The 25,281-nt window shown below is 41.6% G+C and overlaps 1 protein-coding gene across 10 annotated transcripts in view; it reads right to left on the reverse strand.

Moving 5' to 3' along the window:
- LOC121293192 (serine/threonine-protein kinase WNK1-like) overlaps nucleotides 1-25,281 on the reverse strand; it is a 209,452-nt gene that overhangs the window by 24,932 nt on the left and 159,239 nt on the right. For 7 of the 10 annotated variants that reach the window (XM_041216001.1, XM_041216000.1, XM_041215993.1 and 4 more), the window contains 5 exons: nucleotides 24,209-24,266; nucleotides 23,333-23,467; nucleotides 18,193-19,601; nucleotides 17,200-17,301; nucleotides 8,360-8,455 (listed from right to left, as the gene is read on the reverse strand). In XM_041216001.1, coding sequence (XP_041071935.1) covers nucleotides 8,360-8,455; nucleotides 17,200-17,301; nucleotides 18,193-19,601; nucleotides 23,333-23,467; nucleotides 24,209-24,266 — 1,800 coding nt within the window. The remainder of the gene's footprint in view (nucleotides 1-8,359; nucleotides 8,456-17,199; nucleotides 17,302-18,192; nucleotides 19,602-23,332; nucleotides 23,468-24,208; nucleotides 24,267-25,281) is intronic. The other 3 variants (XM_041215997.1, XM_041215996.1, XM_041215998.1) reach the window with 3 other exon arrangements.

A 25,281-nucleotide genomic window follows, 5' to 3' on the forward strand; every position in this document is an offset into this window, starting at 1 on the left:
CTCACATGGCAAGGAAATCAACTGCTGATTATCGCCTACTGCCTCCCACCCCCACCTTCAGCTGATGAATCAGTACTCCTGCATGTTGAACAGTACTTGAAGGAAGCATTGAGAGTGGAAAGGGCAGAGAGCGTACTTCAATATCCCATCACCAAGAGTGGCTCAGTAGCATCACTACTGACTGAGCTGGCTGAGTCCTAAAGGACGTGACTTCTAGACTGGGTCTGCAGCAGGTGGTGAGGGAACAAACAAGAGGGAAAAACATACTTGAGCTCCATGACAGTAGTGAAAAGAATGACCACCGTACACTTTGTGGAGACGATCTCCTGTCTTCGCATTGAGGATACCCTCCATCGCTTCGTGTGGCACTACCATAGATGTCAAACAGATCTAGCAACTCGAAACTGGGCATCCATAAGGTGCGGTGGGCCATCAGCGGCAACAGGACTGTATTCAACCACAATCTGTAACCTCATGGCTTTGCATATCCCCCAATCTACCATCAAGCAAGGGGATCAACCCTAGTTCAATGAAGATTGTAGGAGGACATACCAAGAGCAGCATCAGGCAACCTAAAAATGAGGTGTCAACATGGTGAAGCTACAGCACAGACTGACTTGAATGCCAAACAGCAAAAGCAGCATACATTAGGCAGAATCAAGTGATCCCACAACCAACCGATCAGATATGAGCTCTGCAGTCCTGCCAAATCTAGTCAGGAATAGTAGTGGGCAATTAAACAACTAACTGGAGGTGGCAACTCCACAAATATCTCCACCCTCAATGATGGGGAAGCCCAGCACATCAGTGCAAAAGGCAAGGCTGAAGCATTTGCAACTATCTTCAGCCAAAGGTGCCAAATGGGTGATCCATCTCAACCTCCGTCTGAGGTCCCTAGCATCGCAGATGCTTGTCTTCAGCCAATTCGATTCACTCCATGTGATATCAGGAAACAAATGAAGGCACTGGGTATTGCAGAGATTACAGGCCCTGACAACATTCTGGCAATAGTACTGAAGACTTGTGCCCCAGAACTAGTCGAGCCTAAGCCAATATGTTTCAGTACAGCAACAACACTGGCATCCACCCAGCAATGTGAAAAATTGCCCAGGTATATCCTGTCCATAAAAAAAAAGGACAAATCCAACTCGGCCAATTACTGGTCAGTTTACTCTCGATCATCAGCATAGTGATGGAAGAGCTTCTCAACAGTGCTATCAAGCAGCACTTAACTAACAATAACCAGCTTACTGATGCTCAGTTTGAGTTCCACAAGGGCCATTTGGTTCCTGACCACTAAGACCTAGGTCCAAACAAAGACAAATGAGCTGAACTCAAGAGCTGAGAGGAGAGTGATTGCCCTTGACATCAAGGCAGTATTTGACCAAGCATGACATCAAGAAGCCTTCACAAAACTGGAGTCAATGGAAATCAGGGGGAAAATTCTCACTGGTTGGAGGTCAACCATTGCAATCCCAGGACATGATTGCCTGGATGAATGCAGTTCCAACAACACTCAAGAAGCTCAACATCATCCAAGACAAAGCAGCCTGTTTGATTGGCACCCTATCCACCAATTAAACATTCACTCCCTCTACCACCAATGCACAGTGGAAGCACTGTGTACCATCTACAAGGTGCGCTGCAGCAACTCAACAAGGCTGCTTGGACAGCACCTTCCAAACCCACCGCCTGCAACTTCCCCTCCAAGCCCCACAAACCATCCTGACTTGGAACTATATCGCCATTCCTTCACTGTCGCTGGAAAATGAAGATGAAAAGCACCGACAGCGAAGGATAAAATAAGAGTATTGAGCAAGGATCTTGGTTCAGGAAATCAGGAAGAAAAATCCACGAGTGGAGAGTAGGAAGGGTCAGAAAACACCGGATAGGGTAGTTTATAGCTCCCCTAACAGTAGTTATACCATTGGACAGAGCATTAAGTAGACACTATTGAAGCTTGTAACAAAGATAACGTAATACTATGTAGGGGGGAGCTTCGATCTTAATATAGACTGGACCAAATTGGCAAAGGTGGCCTGGAAAAATGCTTTTAACAGTTTCCTGAAACGAAGAACACAGAAAATTAGCATGCAGGTACAGCAAGCAATTTGCAGGGCGAATGGCATGTTGGCTTTTATTGTAAGGAGGCTGGAGTACAAGAATAAAGAGGCCTTGCTGCAATTGTACAGAGCTTTGATGAGACCACGCCTAGAATTTAAGGAATGATATACTTAAATTGGAGGCAGTATAGCAAAAGTTCACTAGGTTGGTACTTGGGATGAGAGCACTGAACGATGATGAGAGGCTGAGTAAACTGTGGCTATATTCTCTGAAGTTTAGGAGAACGAGATGTTACCTCATTGAAACATACAAGATTTTGAAGGGGTTTGACAGGGCAGACACAAGTTGTTTCCACTGACTAGGAAATCTAGAACACGGACACAGTCTCAGGATAAGAGGCTTATCATTTAGGACTGAGTAGAGGGGAACTTTCTTCACTCAGAGTTGTGAATCTTTAGAATTCTCTACCCCAGACAGTTGTAGATGTTCCACTGTTGAATATATTTAAGGCTGCGATAGACAAATTTTTGGTCTCTCAGGGAATTAAGGGATTTGGGGAGTGCATGGAAAAGTGAAGTTGAAACCAAAGATCAGCCATGATTGTACTGAATGGCAGAGCAGGCTCAATGGGCTGCATGGTGCACTCCTGCTCCTATTTCCTACGTTCTTATGTAGGTGTAAGGTTCCAGCTGCCTATATGGATGGGCAGGCATCTACACAAAGTCTGCATGATTAAAGAGCAAAATGACTTATGCATCATAATACAGGACACAACTAAGTGGGAGAGTGAATAGCAATGTGGTTTCGGTAGGGGACACTATGGTCAGGGGAACAGATCCTGTCCTCTGCTGTCATGGCTGGGAACTAAGAAGATTGAGCTGCTTGTCTGGGTTGACAACTTCTCCATACAGTTGAAGAACTTGGAGTGGGATGGGGAGGATCCAGCTATAATTGTCCATGTAGGACCAGGTAGGTAGAATGAGGAATGAGGATTTATTGAGGGAGCCTGAAGAGCTAGGGTTCAAATTAAAAAACACAACCTCAAAAGGTGATAATATCTGAATTTCTAACCAAGCCATGTGCAATTTGCCATAGAGTAAAACAGGTCAGCGAGTTGAACGCATGGCTCAAAGAGAGGCATCCGAGACAGGAGGTTCGATTTATGGAGTACTAGTACCAATGCTGGACAAAGAGGAAGCTGTTCCATTGGACAGGCTCCACTTAAACTAAGCTGAGTGTGTTCTGGTGAATCAAGTAACTAGGAATACAGATAGGACTTTAAACTAAAAAAGGGAGGGGGGTTTCAGGTAAGGAAAAATTTATAAATCTAAAGAGAATAGTTCTGGCAGTGAGACAGTGTAGCGATTTGTGTAAAGATAAGCAGAGTATGTCAGGAAGCGACAAAGTTTAATGGCAACATTGCATCAGTGAATAAGGTCAAATAAGGAGGACATAAGGACAGTAGTGAGAAAGGATCTGGATTCGGAAGATCAGCCATCATACTGTTGGACAGTGTCAAGAAGTAAAAGGAACTTGCAACAAAGGTAATGCAATAACCACGAAGACCTTTAACCTTCATAAAGGCTGGACAAATAAAATTGGCAAAAGTAGTCTGGAACATGAGTTCATAGAATTCAAGTTTTCTGGAAAGCTACAGTGTGGAACCAAACAGGGAAAAGGCTATTTTACATCTCATCTTGTGTAATAAGACAGGGTTAATTAGTAATCTAACGCACTCTCTGAGGAAGAGTGAGCATAATATGATGAATTCCACATTGAGAGTGATATGCAACCAAAACTGAAGGGTTAAACTTAAATAAGGCCAATTACCTAGAAGTGTGTTGGATAAGGTGGACTGGAAAATTAGATTAAAAGGTGCTACAGTAGAGAAGCAATGGCAAACATTTAAAGAAAGGCTTGATAATTCTCAATCAATAAACATTCTATTGAGAAATACTTCACAGGAAAAGCGATCTACCTCAGCTCCACCTTCCTGCACTCTCCACATAGATTCACAACCCTTTAAGGAAAGAAATTTCTCCTCAACTCAGTACTAAATGAAGGGGAACCCCTTTTTCTGAGACTGGGACCCGTGTTCCAGATTCCACATTTTATTTGTTTCAATTAGATAATTTCATTCTTCTCAACTCCTGGGAATATAGGCTGAGTCCACTCAGTCTTTTCTCACTGAACAATCCCCTCATCCCAGGAACCTTCAAGTCTCTCCTTCCTTAGGTAAGGAGACCAAAACAGCACAGATTATTCGAGATGTGACTTCACCAATGCCCTACATAATTGTAGCGAGACTTCTTTACTCCTATATTCCAATCTCTCTGAAACAAAAGCTAATATCTAATTTGCCTTCCTAATTGGGTGCTGTACCTGCATGTTAGCTTTCTGTGATTCATGTACAAGAGCACCCAGGTCAGTATGAACACAAATATTTCCCAGTCTCTCTCCATTCAAAAAATGTTATTTTAGTTTTCCTACCGAAGTGAACAAATTCACACTTTGCTGCATTGTTTTCCATCCGCCATGTTGTTTTCCACTCACCCAATCTATGTTCCTTTACAGTCTATTTACGTCTACTTTACTTTCGAAACTAACTCAGCAAACTTGGATGTCTTACATTCAAGTCTTCTCGTCTAAGTTATAAATACGATTTACAAATAGCTGAGATCCACGTACCGATTCTTCTGGTACTCATCTAGGTACGGTCTGCCAATCCAAAAACGTTCAATTTATTCCTACACTGTTTTCTTTCTCTTAACCAATTCTCAATCCATACTAATATATTACCCCTAACCATGAGTCTTGTGTGATAACATCTGTGGTACTTTATGAAATGCTATTTGAAAATCCAAATATACCATATCTACCATTCCCCTTCATCCCCTGTCCTAATTAAATCCTCAAAAAACACTATTAGATTTGTTATACATAACAAATTTCATAAATGACTCTGCTTGACAATAAGTTTTGTTTTTAAGTGCCTGAAGACCTTCAAAAGAATTGGAGATGATCTCCTCAAAACATAAGATTGTGAGAAGGCTTGACAGGGGAGATACAAATAGGCTGTTGATCACAGCCTGAGGGAGTACTGCACTGGAGATGCCATCTTTTGGATGAAACGGTATGCAGAGGACCCCATCTTCCCTCTCAGGTAGTTGCAAGAGATCCCATGGCACCATTTCAAAGAAAAGCTGAGTATTTCCAGCACTTTGATTTTATCCCAGGTGTCCTGGTTAATACTTCAATCAACAACACAGGAGCAGATTTTCTGGTCATTATCATATTGCTGATGTGGGAACTTGCTGTACGCAACTTGGCTGCAGCATTTCCTACATTACAAGTGACTACACTTCAAAAAGTGCTTTATTGGCTGAAATACACTTTGGGATGCCCTGTGATTGTGAAATGCACTATATAAATACAAATCCCCAGGGCTTGATAATCTACATCCCAGGGTACTAAAAGTGGTAGCCATCTTACAAAATTCTGTAGATTCTGGAACAGTCCCGGCAGATTGGAGGGAGGGAGGGAGAAAACAGTGAATTACAGATCGGTTAGCCTAACATCAGTCATAGGGAAAATGCTAGAGTCTATTATAAGGGATGTGATAACAGGGCAATTAGAAAATATCAACAGGATTAGACAAAATCAACATGGATTTATGAAAGGGAGATCATGTTTGACAAACCTACTGGAGTTTTTAAGGACATAACTAGCAGAATAGATAATGGAGAACAAGTGGAAGTAGTGTATTTGGATTTTTAGAAAGCTTTTGATTAAGTCCCACATCAGAGGTTACTGTGTAAAATTAAAGCACATGGAATTAAGGGTAATATACTGGCATGGATTGAGAATTGGTTGGCAGACAGGAAACAGAAAATAGGAATAAACGAATGGCATGCGGTGACTAGTGGGGAGGGATCAGTCCTTGGGCCTCAGCTTGATGAGGGAACCAAATGTAGTATTTACAAGTTTGCTGACGACACAAAACTTGGTGGGAATGTGAGCTATGAGGAAGGTGTTAAGAGGCTTCAAGGTGATTTAGACAGATTGAGTGATACAAATACATGGCAGATGCAATATAATGTGGATAAGTGTGAAATTATCCACTTTGGTAGGAAAAACAGAATGGCAGAGTATTATTTAAATGATGATAGATTGGGAAATGTCAATGTACAAAGGGACCTGGATGTCCTTGTACATCAATTACTGAAAGCAAGCATGCAAGTGCAGCAAGCAGTTAAGAAGGCAAATGATATCTTGGCCTTCACTGTACTTCAGTACAAGAGCAAAGATGTCTTACCGCAGTTCTACAGGGCCTTGGTGGGACCACACCTGGAGTATTGTGTACTGTTTAGGTCTCCTTACCTAAGAAAAGATATACTTGCCACTGAGGGAGTGCAGCAAAGGTTCACCAGACTGATTCCTGGGATGGCAGGATTGTCATATGAGGAGAAATTGGGCCAACTAGCCTGTATTCACTGGAGTTTAGAAGAATAGGAAGTGATCTCATTGAAACATATAAAATTCTGAGAGGGATGGACAGACTGGGTGCAGAGATGATATTTCCTCTGGCTGGGAGGGTCTAGAATAAGGGGTCACAGTTTCAGGATACCGGTAGACCATTTAGGACTGAGATTAAGAGAAACTTCTTCACTCAGAGGCTGGTGAACCTATGGAACCCTGTACCACAGAAGGCTGTGGAGTCCAAGTCACTGAATATATTTGAGGAGGAAACAAATAGATTTCTGGACTCTAAAGACATTAAGGGGTATGGGGAGAGCACGGGTGTATGGTGTTGAGATACAGGATCTGCCATGATCATACTGAATGTCAGGGCAGGCTCGAAGGGTTGAATGACCGACTCCTACTCTCTATGTTTCTAAGTCATTTTTTTCCTTTGGGAAAACTGGGGAGAAATCAAACATGAAAGCTGAGCCTATAATTAATTGCAAATGGCATTCAAAATCTAGAGAAAAGGGGAGGTTACAGGTATGGGGCAGTTGAGATGATGGTCAGAATGAGAATGAGAATTAAGAAATGTGTGTTGGTTGCTCTTGAGAGGGATGGAAGCAGTACTAAAATCTAGGGAGCAGCTCACAACCTTAGCAAGCAAGTCAAGATCATTAATGTATAGAATGAGAAATGGGCATTTCATCCAGCTAGCCTGTTCCTTCCACAAACCTCAATTTTCCATTGTGGACCATGATCCAGCTTAATATCCCCTACATGGACATGACCCAAAGGCAAAATCTTACAAAAGTAAAACTCTTGATGCCAAGGTAATGGAGAACATTTCAGGCTATCAATTTAACATGAAAACCTGCAGCATTCAACCCTGAATTCCAAAAATGAATTGTTGCCAGTTGCAGCAGCATTGAAATATCAAAATCATACCTCGTAGTTAGCTTTTTGCTAAATTTTGCTAGAGTTTGCTTTTGTCTTTAAAGACATTGAACAGGCTTGACTAACTTGCTCAGGGTTGTACTCAAGGCAATTGTTAAAAACTATGCAATAGAGGAGTAAGTTCCTATTCAGGCAAACATGTACAAAACACCCTATATAACTAAAGGACACAGGAGTAGTGCCAAATGGTATCTACACGATGCTTGACAAAGACAAGTGGTCCCAACAATTCCAGCAATCAAGCTCAAAACCACTATAAACATAGCACTTGGTCCACTAAACTTGGGAGTACCTATTCCAAAGGAACAATCACACTGTGCGCCTGAGCTTACCCCATAGTCTACCAGACTTCACTGCAGACTAATCCGAGCACAAACCACACATGACCAATATGAAATTTCTCTTCTCACTAAACAGCTTTAGATTTTCATGGCATCAGTATGCTGCCAACACAGCAAGACCTGCCTAAGTTACTCCAATGGCAAATAGAACCCTGCTATAAATTATTTCTTCTGCGTACAGTATTCAGCATACAACACACAGGCGGCACACCACCACCTTGTCAAGGCCAATTATGAATGGGCTCACATCCCAGGAACTTAGGTGAAAAAAGCTCATTTGAATGAAAACTATTGAAAACATTTCTCTGTTCCAACAAGTTTTCCAAGAGTTTTTCCAAATTATTTAATTCTTTGCAACTGATGGTGAAACCAATCTTACACCATTCAATGACTTTAAAAGTTAAAACTTGCCAATATTCTTTCACTGCAATGCCCAAAATTTACCTTCAACTTAGCTACAGTCCCTTGAACAAAGTGAAGAACTCAAACTACTGCTAGAACAGGAAAAGTTGGTAATGTAATACCTGGACACTCACCTGCACAGACGTGATAGGAACTGGTACATTTGTCACAGTTTCTGGACTCAGGGCTCGTCTCAATTGGGCATCCAAAGTGTCCAACGGTTGTTGTGACTAAAGACAACAGAAGTTTCTCTAAGTTAGTTATCCATGAATTCACACTTCAACCTATTGCCTGAACCTCTTCCCCAAAGACAGAAGCCCATTTTGAATACTCATTCATATTTCAACTGATATGTTATTGAAGCTACAGATACAACTTCCCCAGAGGTGTGAATCAAACATATTGCAGAGCTCACGAATAAACCTCCCAACTATAGGAACTCAAAGAACTGAATTCCTAGTATCATGACACAAACAAAAATGTGGTCAATGCTGTTTCCTTTAGTGTACTGATTGAAGCTTAAAGCAATTATTTTGGCCACCTCTATAAATTAGATATTAGGTTTGGGAAAACAAAGAGTTAGAGGAGGTATTGCCCTGGATTGGCCATGCAATTCTGAGTGGGAGGCTCATTGGCGTCAGAAATGTTGGGCAAACTTCTTACCTACTGGCCCATTAGCCCTCTTGGTCACGAGTAGTTTGAGACCCTGGGCAAAAATCTAACAATAAGAGGTAGCTTGAAGAATCTAATAAACATACACAGCCACCATTTTACTTTCTATATTGGTTCACATTTCCAATGTCTACTTGAATGCAGTTTCCGCATATCATTGAAGCATATGAGTCCAATTACAGAATCTCAGAATGGTTACAGCACAAGAGGGAAGCCATTTGGCCTGTCAAGTCTGTGTCAGCTCTTTAGCAAGAGCAATTTAGCTTCCAACTCTCCTGTCCATTCACCATTGCCATGCAAATTTTCTCTCTTCAGGTGCTCATTCAGTTCTCTTTTAAAACCACAATTGAATCTGCCTTCACCACATATAGTGCATTTCAAACTCTAACCATCACTGCATAAAAAAGCTTTGCCTCACATTTCCTCTTGTTCTCGGCTCTTCCACTAACGGAAAAATTTCCCTCTATCTACCCTGTCTAGGCCGCTCATGACTTTGAGCACATCAATCAAATCTCCTCAGAAAAACCCCAGATTCTCCAACATGGATGCGTAACTGAAGTCCTTTATCCCTGGAATCATTCTCATAATGCACCCTCCCTAATGCCTTCACATCCTTCTGAAAATATGATGTCCAGAATTGGACACAATACTCCAGTTGAGGCTGAACCAATGTTGCATTCTATGCCTCGATTTATAAAGCCCAGGATTCTGTAACCTTATTCACCATTTTCTCAATCTCCCTGCCACCTTCAACGATTTGTGTGTACATACCCCTGATATTTCCCTGTTCCTTTTTTTCATTCATTCACGGGGGTTGTGTGCTTCAGTGGCTGGGCCAGCATTTATTGCCCATCCCTAATTGCTCTTCAGAAGGTGGTGGTGAGCTCCCTTCTTGAACCGCTTGCAGTCCATGTGGTGTAGGTACACCCACGGTGCTGTTAGGGAGGGAGTTCTAGGATTTTGACCCAAAGACAGTGAAGGAACGGTGATATATTTCCAAATCAGGATGGTGAGTGGCTTGGGGGGAACTTCCAGGTGGTGGTGTTCCCATCTATCTGTTGCCCTTGTCATTCAAGGTGGTAGTGGTCGCGGGTTTGGAAGGTGCTGTCTAAGGAGCCTTGGTGAATTCCTGCAGTGCATCTTGTAGACGGTACACACTGCTGCGACTGTGCGTCGGTGGTGGAGGGAGTGAAGGTTTGTGGATGTGGTGCCAATCAAGCGGACTGCTTTGTCCTGGACAGTGTCCTGCATCCCTTTTAGAATTGTACCCTTTACTTATCATTGCCTCTCCTCATTCTTCCTCCTAAAATCATCTTATCACACTTTTCTGCATTAAGTTTCATCTGCCACATGTCTGCCCATTCCACCATCTTGTCTATGCTCTCTTGAAAGTCTATCACTTTCTGCCTCCTCGGTTCATAATATTTCCAAGTTCTGTGTCACCTGCAAATTTTGAAATTGTGCCCTGTACACCCAAAGCTAAGTCACTAATATAATCAAGAAAAGCAGTGGTGCTAGTACTGATTCCTAGCAACCCCACATGCATACCTTCTCTCCAATTTGAAACACTGTTCATGACTATTTTTCCTGTCACTCAGCCAATTTTGCATCTGTGCTGCCACTGCCCCTCTTATTCCATGGGCTTCAACTTTGCTGACATACCTATTATGTGGAACTTTATCAAACATGTGCAAATACACACCAATGGCATTGCCCTCATCAACTCTGTTGCTTCATCAAAAAACTCAAGCACTTTGCCTTTGACAAATTCATGTTGGTTTTCCTCAATTAATCTACATTTGTCCAAATGACTGTTAACTTCTTCCTGGATTTTTGTTTCTAGAAGCTTTCATACACCAAGGTTAAACATTCAACCTATTTATCCTCTCATCTTTTTTTGAACAAGGGTGTAACATTTCCATAGATAAGGTTTAGACTATGATCGTTATTCCCTAAATATTCCCTCAGCACTTGATCCACTTGAGCAACCTCATTCCCCAGAACCAAATCCAGCAATACCTCCTGTCTCGTTGAGCCGGAAACTTACTGATTAAGAAAGCTCTTCTGAACATACTTCAGAAACTTTTCTCCCTCTATGCTCTTGACACTATTATCCCAGCCTTTATTAGGATAATTAAAGTCCATTATCATAACGTTATACTTCTTGCACTTCTCTACTTTTCCTGCAAATTTGCTCTTCTATATCTTTCCCACTAGTCAGTGGCCTATAGAATATATCCCATAGTGTAAAGGCACCTCTATTGCTTCTCAACTCTAACCATAAAAATTCTGTTCTTGAACCCTCCAGGACATTCTTTCTCTCTCTCGCTCCAGCATTATAATATTCCTGTCACTCGATATTACCACTCCTCCACCTTTCATTCTTTCCTTTAGTATCCAGTCGTTTCCAAGTCAGGCCACCCTTATCGCCACTACATCATAATCCCACGTGCCTAACTGCATCTGCAGCTCACCAACCTTATTTGTCACACTTCAGTGCTTTTACCTGCATGCACGTAAACCCAAATTAGATCTTACTGTATTCACTCAGTCTAATCCCACATAATACCTTACTATCTTTTACTCTACTGTTGTCTGTCTCTCCCAACCACTGTTTCTGCTTTTTAATGCTACATCATAGTTCTCACCCCCTGCCGAGTTAGTTTAACACTATTTCCTAATGCCAACTGGAGCTAAGTCTGCTCGCTGCTCCTGTGCCTTTACTCAATAGCGCGTGGCACCAGGCATAACCTGGAGGTTACCACCTCTGAGGACCTGCTTCTTGGCCTCTTTGCTGGCTCCCTAAAATCTGTCTGCGAGACCTCTTCCCTCTTTCTACCCACGTTTTTGGTACCAGTATGGACCACAACCTCTGATAGTTCATTCTCCACCACAATGTTCTGCAAGCACAAAGTGACACACTTGACTCAGGCAACAGGGAGACAATATACCATCCTGGAATCATACCTGCTGCAGCTGCTGAAACTCTTGTCTGTCCCTCTAACTACAGAATCCAGCCTAACTATGGCTCTCCCAAATTTCCTCCCCCCCACTGCACAGCTGAGCTACCCACATTACCGTGGACTTGACCCTGGCTGAACTCCCCAGAGAAACCATCATCCTCAGCAATATTCAGAACTGAATACTGGCTGGAGAGCAAGATGCACTAAGGAGACTCTTGCACTACCTGTCTGGCCCTCTTTGACTGTCTGGCAGTCATCCATTCCCCGTCTGCCTGCAAACCCTTAAGTTGAAGGGTGACCACCTCCAGAAACATGCTATCCACATAGCTCACAGCTTTGAGAGTGCACAGCACTGACATCAGTTGCTGCTCCAGCTTCAAAGCTCAGAGCTCGAGCTCCAGTTGATGACAATGCCTGCATATAAGCAGCATCCTGGATTCTCCACATGGCACAGGATGTGTATATTTCACATTAATTGCATGAACTGTTTCAGTCAGGTCAACAGTCAATCTGTGCTTTACAGATCAGCGTAAGAAAAAGGGGTACTAGGGCTTGGCTGAACATATATTACTTTTTTAAAAAGGAAGTTGAAGAGGTTTATTAAAGGAATTCTAGAAAATAGGACCAAGGCTGCTGAAGGACCTGTTGCTAATGGTGGGATTATTGGGGGAAGAAAGAGAAAGCACAAAAGGTCAGAATCAGATGACCCCTACAGTTGGTGGGCAGTGGGGATAGGTTTGAAGATTGCAGGGATCACATGGGAAGGATGTGAAATCAAGGATGAGCACTTCAAATTTAATCTATAAAGGGATGAGAAATTAAATGTAGGCCAGCAAGGGGAAGGTAGAGAAAATAGACTGAAAATAGAAACACAGAAGCCTTCCTGAAGATGCACTGGCTACTTTGGATAAGGAGTAGAGCTAGGAGAAAGATGCTGGAAGAGGTTGGTACAATCAACTATTTTAATTGATGTCCAAGTATCAAAAAAGGGTGAAACACCATATTAGCAGCGAAAGGATTTTCGCCGACTTTGGCTTCAACCTTTCTCACAATTCTGAAGTTGAGAGAGGCTGAAGCAAGGAATTTTAGGAGAGGTAAATATGGAGCTAGGACACAATGATTTGTTCCAAGAACTTGGAAAGGAACTGAAAACTCAAGTTAGGGGGGATATTATGAAGGGCAGAGGGTAGCTGGATATTAATTTTTGAGAAGGGGATGACAACATTTAAGGATATACAATTACTGACAATATCAGCCTTGGTTCAAACGTGGACAAAAGAGCTGAACTCCTGAGGTGGGGTGAGAGTGACTGCCCGTGACATCAAGGCAGTATTTGATCGAGTGTGGCAGAAAGAAGCCCTAGCAAAACAGGAGTCAATGGGAATCGGGGAAAACTCTCTGCTGGTTGGAGTCATAACTAGCAAAAAGGAAGATGGTGTGGTTGTTGGAGATCAGTCATCTCAGTTCCAGGGCATCAATGCAGGAGTTTGTCAGGGTAGCGTCCTTGGCCCAATCATCTTCAGCTGCTTCATCAATAAATTTCCTTCCATCATCAAGTCAGAAGTGGGGATGTTCGCAGATGATTGCACAATTTTCAGCATCATTCACGACTCCTCAGATACTGAAGCAGTCCATGTACAAATGCAGCAGACCTGGACAATATCCAGGCTTGGGCTGACAAGTAGCAAGTAACATTCGCGCCACACAAGTGGCAAACAATGACCATCTCCAACAAGAGAAAATCCAACCATCACCCCTTGATGTTCAATGGCATTACCATCACTGAATCCCCCACTATCAATATCCTGAGGGTTACCATTGACCAGAAACTGAACTGGACTAGCCAGATAAATACTGTGGCTACAAAAGCAGGTCAGAGGCTGGGAATCATGCAACAAATAACTCACCTCCTGACTCCCCAAAGCCTGTCCACCATCTACAAGGCATAAGTCAGGAGTGTAATGGAATACTCCCCACTTGCCTGGATGAGTGCAGCTCCCATAACACTCAAGAAGCTTGACACTGTCCAGGACAAAGCTGCCCGCTTTATTGGCACTCCATCCATAAACATTCACTCCCTCCACCACCGACACACAGTAGTAGTGTGTTCCATCTACAAGATGCATTGTAGGAATTCACCAGGGCTCCTTAGACAGCACCTTCTAAACCCACGACCACTACCACCTAGAAGGACAAGGGCAGCATATAAATGGGAACACCACCCCTCGAAGTCACTCACCATCTTGACTCAGAAATATATTGCCATTCCTTCACTGTCGCTGGGTCAAAATCCTAGAACTCCCTTCCTAACAGCACTGTGGGTGCAATTACACCACATGGACTTCAGTTCAAGGAGGCAGCTCAGCAAAACTCTCTCAAGGGCAATTAGGGCTGGGCAATAAATGCTGGCCCAGCCAGCGAAGCCAACATCCTATGAATGAATAAAAAATCTAGCATAGGGCAAGGAAAAGCTGGGTAAAGAGGCAATAGTTGGGAATGGCACTGAGGTAGCAACAGGTTGGTTCACAAAATGAGATGAACCCTGCAGAGTCTAGGGAGATAATGGGAAGGGTCCAGGGCTACGATGAGTGGAAAGCTGGGAATGTTGGGGTCATGGATAAAGGGAAGACGAGGGTGCAGTTGACACAGCCCTACAAATTGGTCTCCATTTCAGTCATGAATAAACTCCTCATACTTGTTGTTGTAGGAATGGAAGATATAAGGACGGTGCAAGAAGCAGTTACAAAAATCAACAGCAAAACAAAAAAAAGTTACTAAAAACATATGAATTTCTAGAAAACTCGGTGCAATGAAATTTGCTTTCTACCATGCTGGTAGAAAGCAGCACGATACAGGAACCAAGTTGTTGACTAAACACTGTAATCAAACTATCAATTAATCTGTAACTGACCTAGAAGTAATACAAGGAAACCATAGGTCTAAAGTCACCATCCCCTCCCAAACATACTGCACTTACCACATATTGTCCCAAATTTCTCATAGACTATCACAAAATGTTATTTTCTGAATTAAATCTAAATTGCATTTGAATAAATCAAGATTAACTGCTTCAACAGTGTTCCTCAGGAGTCTGTTCCATACTCATTCACTGAAACATTGTTTCAGCAAATTCATTTTTAATCTTCCCTCTTCAAGTGCTCATCATGTTCTCTGGTTCTATTTTTCAGACCTGTAGGTGGCACAAGTGGTCATGGCCCACATTCGTCTAGTTGTGGGACACAGAGGTGAGAATTTGAAACTGAGGTTGTAAGGTTCCGAGGACAGGGTTTTCCAAAAGGACATCATGTAGGTAGTGAAATCATAGGAGAATGACGAGATTTGAGTGGTAAGGGAGATGAGGAAGTGATCAGAAACAGCTATAAGGCTACAAGATATGACCAGATAAGGGGCGATCAAGGATATGATTATGGGAGCTATATGAAGGCTACAATCAGAGAAGAGAGGCCTAGAGTGAAGAATGAAAGCACTGAAGATGAGTCAAAGGTGAGAAAGTAGAGGGTGCATGTCCAGGAGAAAGTCAACATGGGGACTGGGAGCAAGGGTAGCCTTGTCTTTCAAACAAGTTAAACCAAGGCAGTGAATGCCCTCTCAGGTAAACATGAAGAATCGCATGGTACTATTTCAAAGAGCAGCAGGGGAGTTCTCCCCAGTGTCCCAGCCAATATATATCCCTCAACCAACATCACTATAAAATTCTGATCATTATCACATTGCTGTTTGAGTGATCTTGCTATGGCAAGATTAAATTGTCTGCCACACTTCCTACATTACACCAGTGACTACATTTCAAAAGTACTTTATCTACTGTAAAGTGCTTTGGGGCATCTAGTTGTTGTGAAAGGCATGATACAAATGCACATTCTTTAAACAAGGATTTTCAGTTAAACGTGAGAGGTGGAAAAGGGTGAGATATTCAGGAAAATGAGCCAAGGGAAGAGACCAAGGTTAGGGCAGAGCTAATACTGAAATAGAGAAACTGTGAAGGAGTCTTTGCCTGTAGCCTATTTGTCCAACAAGACAGATTGTTGATACTAACATTCACATTAAGTTAGGTATTGTAAACTTCTCATTTGCAATAAGTGAGCATTCTGGAAGCAAAATGTATGCCAGTGCAAAAAGGATAGGAAGGTGGTTGAAGAGATTAAGCACTGAGGAGTAAGTTGGGTGAGATGATCAGTGATAATATAGAATGGCGAAATTGCGGTTGCTGCGCTTGCAGAACCAATACTGGATGTCACATCGGGTTCATTGAAGAATAGAAAAAGGATGAATAGTTAGCTTTTCACAGAAGCAATTCAACCTTGGCATTGCAAGAACCGAACAGTGGTGATGGGTTGAAGTAGGGATCAAGGTAGGGAAAATAGCCGAGGGGGTAGATGAAAGGGGTCATGCCAGGTGAAGGAGGACAGCAGGGTCTGTGAATGGACTAAATAAAAGGGGAAAAAAGCAGTGATCTCAGATCTGGAATTGAAGCTAAAAAGTGTACATATGGATAGATGGACACAAAGAGACTGCCAAGTTATGGAGGAGGTATGGAACTACATGCAGTGGCAACTGATGGCAGGAAGGAGACATTATGAATCAATTGGAACCATGAAGTCTACTTGCATGATGGAACCTGTGGTTTAAAAACAATCAAGAAATTGATGTGGTCTCTTTGCTCCCATGTCATGAGATCATGTTGGAGTACTGCCAGTAAAAGTGATGTACCACAATATTATACTGGAAGAAAATGTTTCTGTCACATCTAGAACTGTCCTACACCTTGTACACACCAGAATATTTTCTGCAGAATCCACCTGACATGGATGTGTGTTGAAAATAACAGTAGCTTTGAGGTTTCCTGCATTAACTATTACAGCAGGTACTGAATCATTTTTCAGCACTTGTTGTTGAATGAGTTAACAATACCGAAGCATGGTTAATTTACCAAGTTGCAAATAACCTAACCCATATCATTAATTGAGCACTCCAAAACCACTGACTGCTGCATGCATGTTAAAGGACATTCTGCGATTAGGAATGTTCACTAAAATAGAACATTTGCTTGTACATGGATGCATCTGCCATATGCTGATCAATATCTGGTGAACAGAAGGAAAAGACAAAAGGAACAATTTATCCAATCCTTTTGTGTTGCACATTGAGAGGTTTAGCTTGTACAATGCATAAAATGGTGAATTAACTTACAATGAAAATGTTAATAAGCAAGATACAGAACATGCATCTGATAATTTGCAATGAAGAATCACATGCAGTGAACATGGCACACTGAGTAATGAATTCACAAAAGAGCACATTGGGTAATATTATTGCACCTGGGTTAGTGAAGGTCCTGGAAAAGGTGGCAACTGCTCAGTGGGTGGAGTGAGAGCCTGTTTTAATTGTTGATCAAGACCTTCCGTGCTTAGCTGTTGCACCTACAAGTAATGAATGGGAAGAGCAGTTGCATCAACCAAGGATTAGAGTGAAAGGCTTAGCAAATATAGGTCTTCAAAGATATTCTCAATTTATCATAAAAAGCAGCCTACTCCAATTTAGAGAAATAATTTAGCATTCTATAATAAAACCCAATAGTCAAATAAAACAAATTCAAATAAGCAAATCAAAATGTTCACAAAATATATGCTAGTCTACAGGGTTGATAAAATCGCTATGCGGTATTTTCTTTACTTGGATCACAAATTCCATTAACAGTAAAGTAGTCTTTCATCACATTGTGAACTCATACAGGTGTGTGTGACATAGAGTCGTTAAATTGATCCTGATCATTATTAACATCTGATGCAAAAAGTCACCTTGATCAAAACACACGTAGGACCTAAAAGCTTCATTCAAAGGTGGGATTTGATGAAAGGATTTGGAAGATATGTGCTCCTGCCATGAAGAGCTTCTAGTGTTCATCAAAGAATCACACAATGAAAAAAAATCAGACAATGAGAAACCTATGCTTCTCATCCATTCCTGACAGTCAGTTTAAAGGCATCAGCAGCAAAGACTTGACAAAGGGAACTCTGGCCATCTTGTATTCCAGAATGCCGCATGACACTAAGAAAAATGCATACGTGACCACCTTACTGAATACAATTGAATTAGCTGAGAATAAGGAGGGGAGATAAAAAATTAAACAAACAAGGAGATTTGGTGCAAGTTGGGCTAGCACTGTAGTCCATCTCTGAATGCTAAGTTTTTGCACTAATTCACATCCAAAAAAAGCTTAACTATCAGACATTCAGTTTTCTGGTTTTGCATTCTCATACTTAAACTGTTGAATTATGCACTTAAATTTCATAAACTCCTGGTTAACTTACTGGTAATCTGCCAAGTGGTGGTTTGGATGGTGGGGTGCCTGGCCGTCCTGCAGTTGGAACGACATTGGTCATGGATACTGTATAACCGGCAGGAGTCAAAGGTTGTTGGACAGTTAAAGAAAGTCCTGTCGGGCCAAGAGGTAGACTGGAAGGAGGTACAACAGACCCTGTGGCAGTTACCGAGTAAGATGCGACAGTAACCGTTGAAGTCCCTGGGACAGCAGATGTTTTTCCTGAAATGGGCAAACTGTCAACTGTGGTAGATTCTGCAACCAAACCCATCTCTGAAGATGCTGAAATATGAGCACAGCCTGCAGCACTATGTTCACTGAACAACGATCGAAGCTTTTCATCCAAGGTCTTGATATCATCAATGCCAGTTCCTTTGGTGTTCAAATCTATGTCCACTTCAGAGCAATGAACATGGGGTTGATTTGGAAGAAAAGCCGTTTGAGGCCGACTGTGAATCAGTGTTTGTTGAACAGGAGGAATACTGCAAACAAGCTGCGCAGGTCCTGTGCCAGGTACAGAGACCTGGGTTACCAGGGGCACAGAAATACCCACTGTCTGAGGTAGGGTGGCATTTTGTGCAGTAATTGTTTGAACCACAGGAGTCTGAGTGCCACAAACAGGTTGTAATAATGGTGGCGGTGTGGAAACTGCCAGCGTCATACTATTACCACCCATCGGCTGGATTTCTGCTTGGGTTACACTGTACAAATTCTCTTTCGGGCCCTGAAATAAGCTCGGTGCAGCTGATGATTCTGCCAGGCTGACCACAGTTCCCCCATTATGCTGTTGAGGGGCTTGCAATATCACAACTTCAGTGGAAGATGGGGAAACAGAATTTGAAGGTCCCATACCAATTGCAGCTCCTTCAATCAAACCTTGAACCACATGCGATGTTAATGGTGGAGATATCGAGCTTGCAACTGAAACACTTGTGACAGCGCCAGTAATTAGTTGCTGACTTGGCTGGGAGGTCCAAGGTGCAGTCACGCAATTTGGAACGCTAACATTGGCAGCAGGGCCACTAACAGACTGCTGAGCTGCCTGTGAGGTCGGAGGCGGCAATATAGAACTAGGGCCAATCACACCGGCCGCGGATTCGCTACATAACAGCTCAGCAGGTTGAGACTGAATATTCTGCATCATGGCTTGAGATACAGAACTAGCTGTTATGAGACTAGCTGGTGCGGAGGATGACACCACTGTTTGTACATGAATTCCTTGTCCAAAACTGGTCATTTCTGGATGTACCATGGTAAACGGTGCCATCGTTTGATTGAAGACTGGTGGAGCAGTATTAGGACCTTCTTGAAATGGTTTGTGCTTTAAATCTGAAAAAGCTTGCTGCAAACTCACTGAGGAAGCTGAGTGTGAAAGGTTTAGATTGTGACTATGGGAAACTGTAAAAGAACAAAAAAAACTCAATTAGAATAAATGATACTTGCCAACACAAGATCTCTAACCAAAATGAGTGACTTCAATCTTCTGACAACTTTTTTTTTTAAAAAAGCAGTTATCAATGCCAATTAATATTCACTACAGTGGAAAAACCTACTGAACTATCTGTAGTGGTATGATATTTAATGTATAGCATGGAAACAAATAATCCTATGCATAGTCACTTCACTCACTTTTCCAGAGCCGCTTTATCCAATTCAGGGTCGCAGCCTATCCCAACAGGCAATGGGCACTAGGTGGGGTACACCTCAGACGGGACATCAGTCCATCACAAGGCACACCCTCATACGCATATGCACACACACAGACACACACACTAAGGGGCAATTTAACTGTAGTCAATCCACCTAACCAGCACAGGTCTTTGGACAGTGGGAGGAAACCAGAACACCCGGCAAAAACCCACATGGACATGGGGAGAACATGCAAACTCCACACAGACAGACGCCCGAGGTCAGAATCAAAACCAGGTCCCTGGAGCCATGAGGTAGCAACGCTAACTACTGCGTCACCCGACGAATAGTTTTTTTTTAATTAAATAACACTGCTTGCTTTTATTCATGAACACTATTGCATCTTCTTGAAAAGGCAAATCATGTCTAATGTGGTTGAATTTTCTGAGCATGTCATTGTGTGGTTCATAAAGTTTAGCTCAACCATGCTTCTGTATGCTATTCCTCCATTAATAAAGTCAAGGATCCCATATGCTCATTCAACAGCCTAAGTTTTCCCTCCCGCCTTCAAAGATCTGTGTACATCTACTCATAGGTCTCATTCCTGTGCTCCCTTTAAAACTGCACCATTTAATTCATATTACCTCTTCTTATTTTTCCTACCAAAAAGTATCACCTCGCTGATAAATTCCCTTTACTATGTGTCTGCCCATTTTACCAGTCTATGTCTTATTGCCTACTACATTTTCAAATTTCTCACCATCTGCAAACTACAAAATACCATTGTGTTCTGTTAACTCATTTCCGGGTCATGAATATACATCAAGAAATACTGAACACCACAGCATACTTTTCTCCTGTCTGAAAACCAATCAACCAAATAACATTTCTCTCTGCTTTCTGTTGCATAGCCAATTTTATATCCATGTTGTTATTATTTATTTAATTCCATGGGCTTAAATTTTACAAAGTCTATTATGTAGCAATTGATTAAACCCTTTTTTGAAAGTCCAGATACACAACATCAACCTCACTACCATAGTCAATCCTCTTTGTTACTTCAAAGAATGATTAAGTTAATCAAACACTTATTTGTCTTTAATAAATTAGTGCTGACTTTCATTTATTAGCCCATACTTTTATAAATGTCAACTAATTTTATCCCCTAAATTGACCATTAGTTGGCTGGAATACAATGATGCGGGGAAATGATGTTACAGTTTTATAAAGCTCCAGTTAGATCCCCCCCATTTAGACTATTTATTCCGTTCTGGACACTACACCTTGGAAAGGATACAATACAGATTCAGCAGAATTATACTGTGGCTCAAAGGGTAAGCCACAAGGACTGGTTGTATAGATTAGACTTGCAACCTCTGAAATAAAGATGATTAAGGGATGATCTAATTACAGTGTTTAAGATGATTAAAAGAGAGGGTTGATGGAAAGGAGCCATTTCCTCCAGATCAGAAAAAGGAATCACAGCTTTAAAGTTTCAGGTAGGTCATTCAGAGGCAATGTCAGGAAAGTCTTCATACCAAGTACAGTGAAGTCTCAAACTCTTCCTCACTGTGAAATTTAATTCATCTTTTGCCAATTTTATCCTCTACTTTATCATTCGCTCTGTCCTTTTGGTCACAGTTAAAATATTTTTACGTGCTCTTACATTTATCCCAGTGAACCCCTTCCTCGTCTCAGGATATAGAGAACATTTTCCTCTTCATTTATCCAGTCAAGGTCATTCTTGTTTAGTCTGATTTTAGTAATTTTAGTTACATTTGTATCTTGAATGTACGTTATTATTTTTTTCAAGTGTTTCCACTTTTCTTCTATCGAAGTGATTCTACACAGGTTCCCATATCCACTCATTTTTGTTACCCTTCCTTCTTCAAATTTAGCCCATTTAAGTTATATGCCTAATCCTGGCCTTGGGTATTTCTGACTCCCAGGTCATGCCATTCTATGGTTGCTATCCCCCAAGGATGCAATGACTTCCAGTCCTTGTACTTTGTCTGGGTAATCAATAAACACCAAGTCAAACTGAGCCTCACGTGGCTTTTGTGATGCACTGCGTCATGAAGCAATCACGCATTGTATTTACCAACTTCAATTCTAAACGCCCGGGTTTTCTCAATATATATTTGGTTGATGAAATTCACTCATTTAAATCAATCTTGTATTATTTCATAACATTCCCTTTCTTTCCACAGAGCAGACGGTCTTTCCTCATGCTAACCTGATTGCATGCAGCAGTGTTTCACTTGCAGTACATTACTTTAGAGATAATAAACCAGCATAGTGCTTTGCCCTCGCACAAGGTCATTTCATTTACCTACAAGCGTTTCTGGCAGAAAAGCAAAACTATTTATGTGACCATTGTGTCTTTTTGGACCACTATATTCCTGAGTCAATCTCTGGATTTAGTCCTAATATTCGCACCAAATCGTGACTCCCTCCTGCCAGACGCACCTCCACTTCTGACATCTTATTTCTAATGCTTCCATTTATGGCCTCAAGTTTTGTGTTTTTCGCAGTTCTCTGGTTCACGTACATTGCTCCAGTTATCTGCATCCAAATTCTCCTCTCGACTACTTTCTACCCCAAGATCCACCACATTTGGGATTTTGTACTCCCCCTGCTCTAATCATCTTCAATTACTTGGCTTTGGTGTAGCCCATTTCCTCTATACCAGTCCTTTTGTTAAAAAGGTTTTCTGGTTATTTATGAGTGCAGCATTGTTTTCTTCACATCAGATTGTTCATCGTTATTTTCTTGGTGAATGCCTTTTAATTTGCCTAACATTCTAATTATACCAGAGAACATTAAATTAAATCTCCACCTTGCATCTCTGAAGCAATCCTCATGCATTTTACTTTTAGGGCCCACATACTCTGGATCATTCACTTTACTTCAAGTAACATTGCTAGATTCCTCTGTCTCCTTCAGTATTCCTCTCAACTATTGCTCATTACTGGTTTGTCTAGCTCCAGATTGAAAATATACTATCTTGTGGGTATTATCTTTATAAAACACCACTCATGCTATCCATTTAACTGAATAAATAAACCCTTACAACAACTACAATCTTTTTCGACTTGAAAACAGTGTCAATCTCATTTTTTTTTAAAAAGTCATTTCTGACATCTTGTTTCTGTTTGCATCAATGGACGATGCACAGGATCTGTTAGTTACTGTAATTTCTTGGATAGCTTCAACTCAAATGGCCATTTTAGAAGAAATAAAGGGAATCAAAGTTTAGGAAGAAGTTTAAAAAAAGGTCATGTATTGATTGAACTTCCAGAATGGATATTACTCGTCTCTGCAATATCCATCCTCAGAGGTAAAGGATGCATGATCTTTAGGTATCTAACTACAATTTTGCATTCACTGAAGGTGAACTGAACTATTGTATTAACTTCTTCCCAGAATATTGCCTCAAATTATTTTATACCAAGCAATAAAAAAGGGGAATACTACAATACACATCTCAAACATTGTACCTGTTGGGATTTCTTTAATTGAAGTGACACCCACGCTGAAAGTCGGTTCTCGTAATCGGCTCTCAGGGACAGGACTCACAATAAACCGTCTTCCAGCAGAATGGACAACCTGCGTTGCAGAGCCTGCCTGTGTACCTACACCAACAATAAGTAAAACACTAATGCAATTTCAGAACAATTCCATCACTCTACATTACCACTCATCCTTTTATGGCAGCATTTGTTTTACTGTAAGCGAGATTTACATCAGTCTTGCACTGACTTCCGATCAACATTAAGTGCTCTGTTGTGACATCCAAGATGTCAAAATATAAGCATGCATGACTGTGTTTCAGCCACTGCTTTAAGATTTAACAGCAACAGCGAATTGTATTTCAAGATGGAATTTTATTCTGAATAATTCTGTGACTCTGGCCAATATCAGCTTGATCTGCAGTTAAACCAGGGCTGCACACCATAACCTTTTGTGGATTAGGTGGGGAAGGAAAGAGAAACATAGGACAGAGAATGACGGGAGAAGCCTGATTAAGAATATTAACTTAGAAGCAAGACATGCAATGGGATCACTTTGCTAAATACATGAAAGATGAAATAATAGGTGACATCATGGCAATATATCACCAAGGCTCAGGTGATGTAAAAACTGAAAACTTTATCAGTTGATAAAAGTTAACATTTGCTATGATGTTCTTGAAAGCAGTTAAGTCCTGGCCCACTGGGAAACTTTCTTTTTCACTAGCAATAACGTCACAAAGGATAACAGCCAACTGATGGAAGATTATGTCCACCTTGAAATATTAACAAACATAATTACCACAAATTTACCAAGTTAAATATTTTAAAACATCCTTCCAAACAAGAAATAATGTCACTTACCTAACTGAATGGGTGCTGATATTAGGGGTTCTTCTTGTTTGTATTTGCCCTCTGCTTTCTGGACAGAAAATATATTACATTTCAGTGAAATTGCACTTGTTTAATGAGTTACTAGTAATGCTCTTTTGTGCAAGGCAGATGCCAAGGGTCACGAAGGTCCTTAGGCAGGATAGAGGTAGATGATTGTGAAGAAACAAAAACTGGGGGTGAAATGGAAATGAGCAGATTACTATAGAAATCAGCAAGGTGCAGACTCAGCAGGTTAGAAGAGGCTAGCCATATATTGTGCCTAATGAGAGCACAAAGATGTGGAAAGAGTAACAAGGTAGGAACTTAATTGGACGAGCCACAAAAATACTGTGGCTACAAGAGCAAGTCAGAGGCTGGGAATTCTGTGGCAAGTAGCTCACCTCCTGACTCCCCAAAGCCGATACACCATTTACAAAAAACAAGTCATGTGATGAAATACTCTCCACTTGTCTGGATGAGTGCAGCTCCAACAACACCATCCAAGACAAAGCAGCCCACTTGTTCTGCACCCCATCCACCACCTTAAACATTTACTTTCTCCACCACCAGCACACAGCGGTGGCAGTGTTGTCCAATAGGATTTCAATGTTCATCAAACTTGTAGCAATTTGCCACATGATACAAATATGCAGCATTAATAAAACATGCGCAAAATCTTTTGGAAGTAGGTTTGCGGTTTTAAACAGTCAGCAATGAAGACTGATACACTCACTGCCAGAGCGAGGAGAACAGCTTCCAAGAGTTTTGCAATCCAACTGTTCTGCACAGCAAGCCTGCTATATACACGCTCAAAAGGTGATAAAAGTCTGTTAACTGAAGTTGTTCTGCTTCTGACAGAGTAGTCCAGCTCACCTTAAATTGTTGTCCTCTGGTTCTCGACCCAACTGCCAACATAGCCTTCTCCCTAATGACTCTGTCCAACACCTCATGATTGAGCACCTCGACCAAATCTCCTCTTATCATCTCTTCCCCAATGAGAACAGCCCCAGCTTCTCCAACCTATCGACATCCTGAAGTTCTTCATCCCTGGAACCATTCTCGTG

Source organism: Carcharodon carcharias, chromosome 21 (assembly GCF_017639515.1).
Source record: "Carcharodon carcharias isolate sCarCar2 chromosome 21, sCarCar2.pri, whole genome shotgun sequence".
Classification (NCBI taxonomy): Eukaryota; Metazoa; Chordata; class Chondrichthyes; order Lamniformes; family Lamnidae; genus Carcharodon; species Carcharodon carcharias.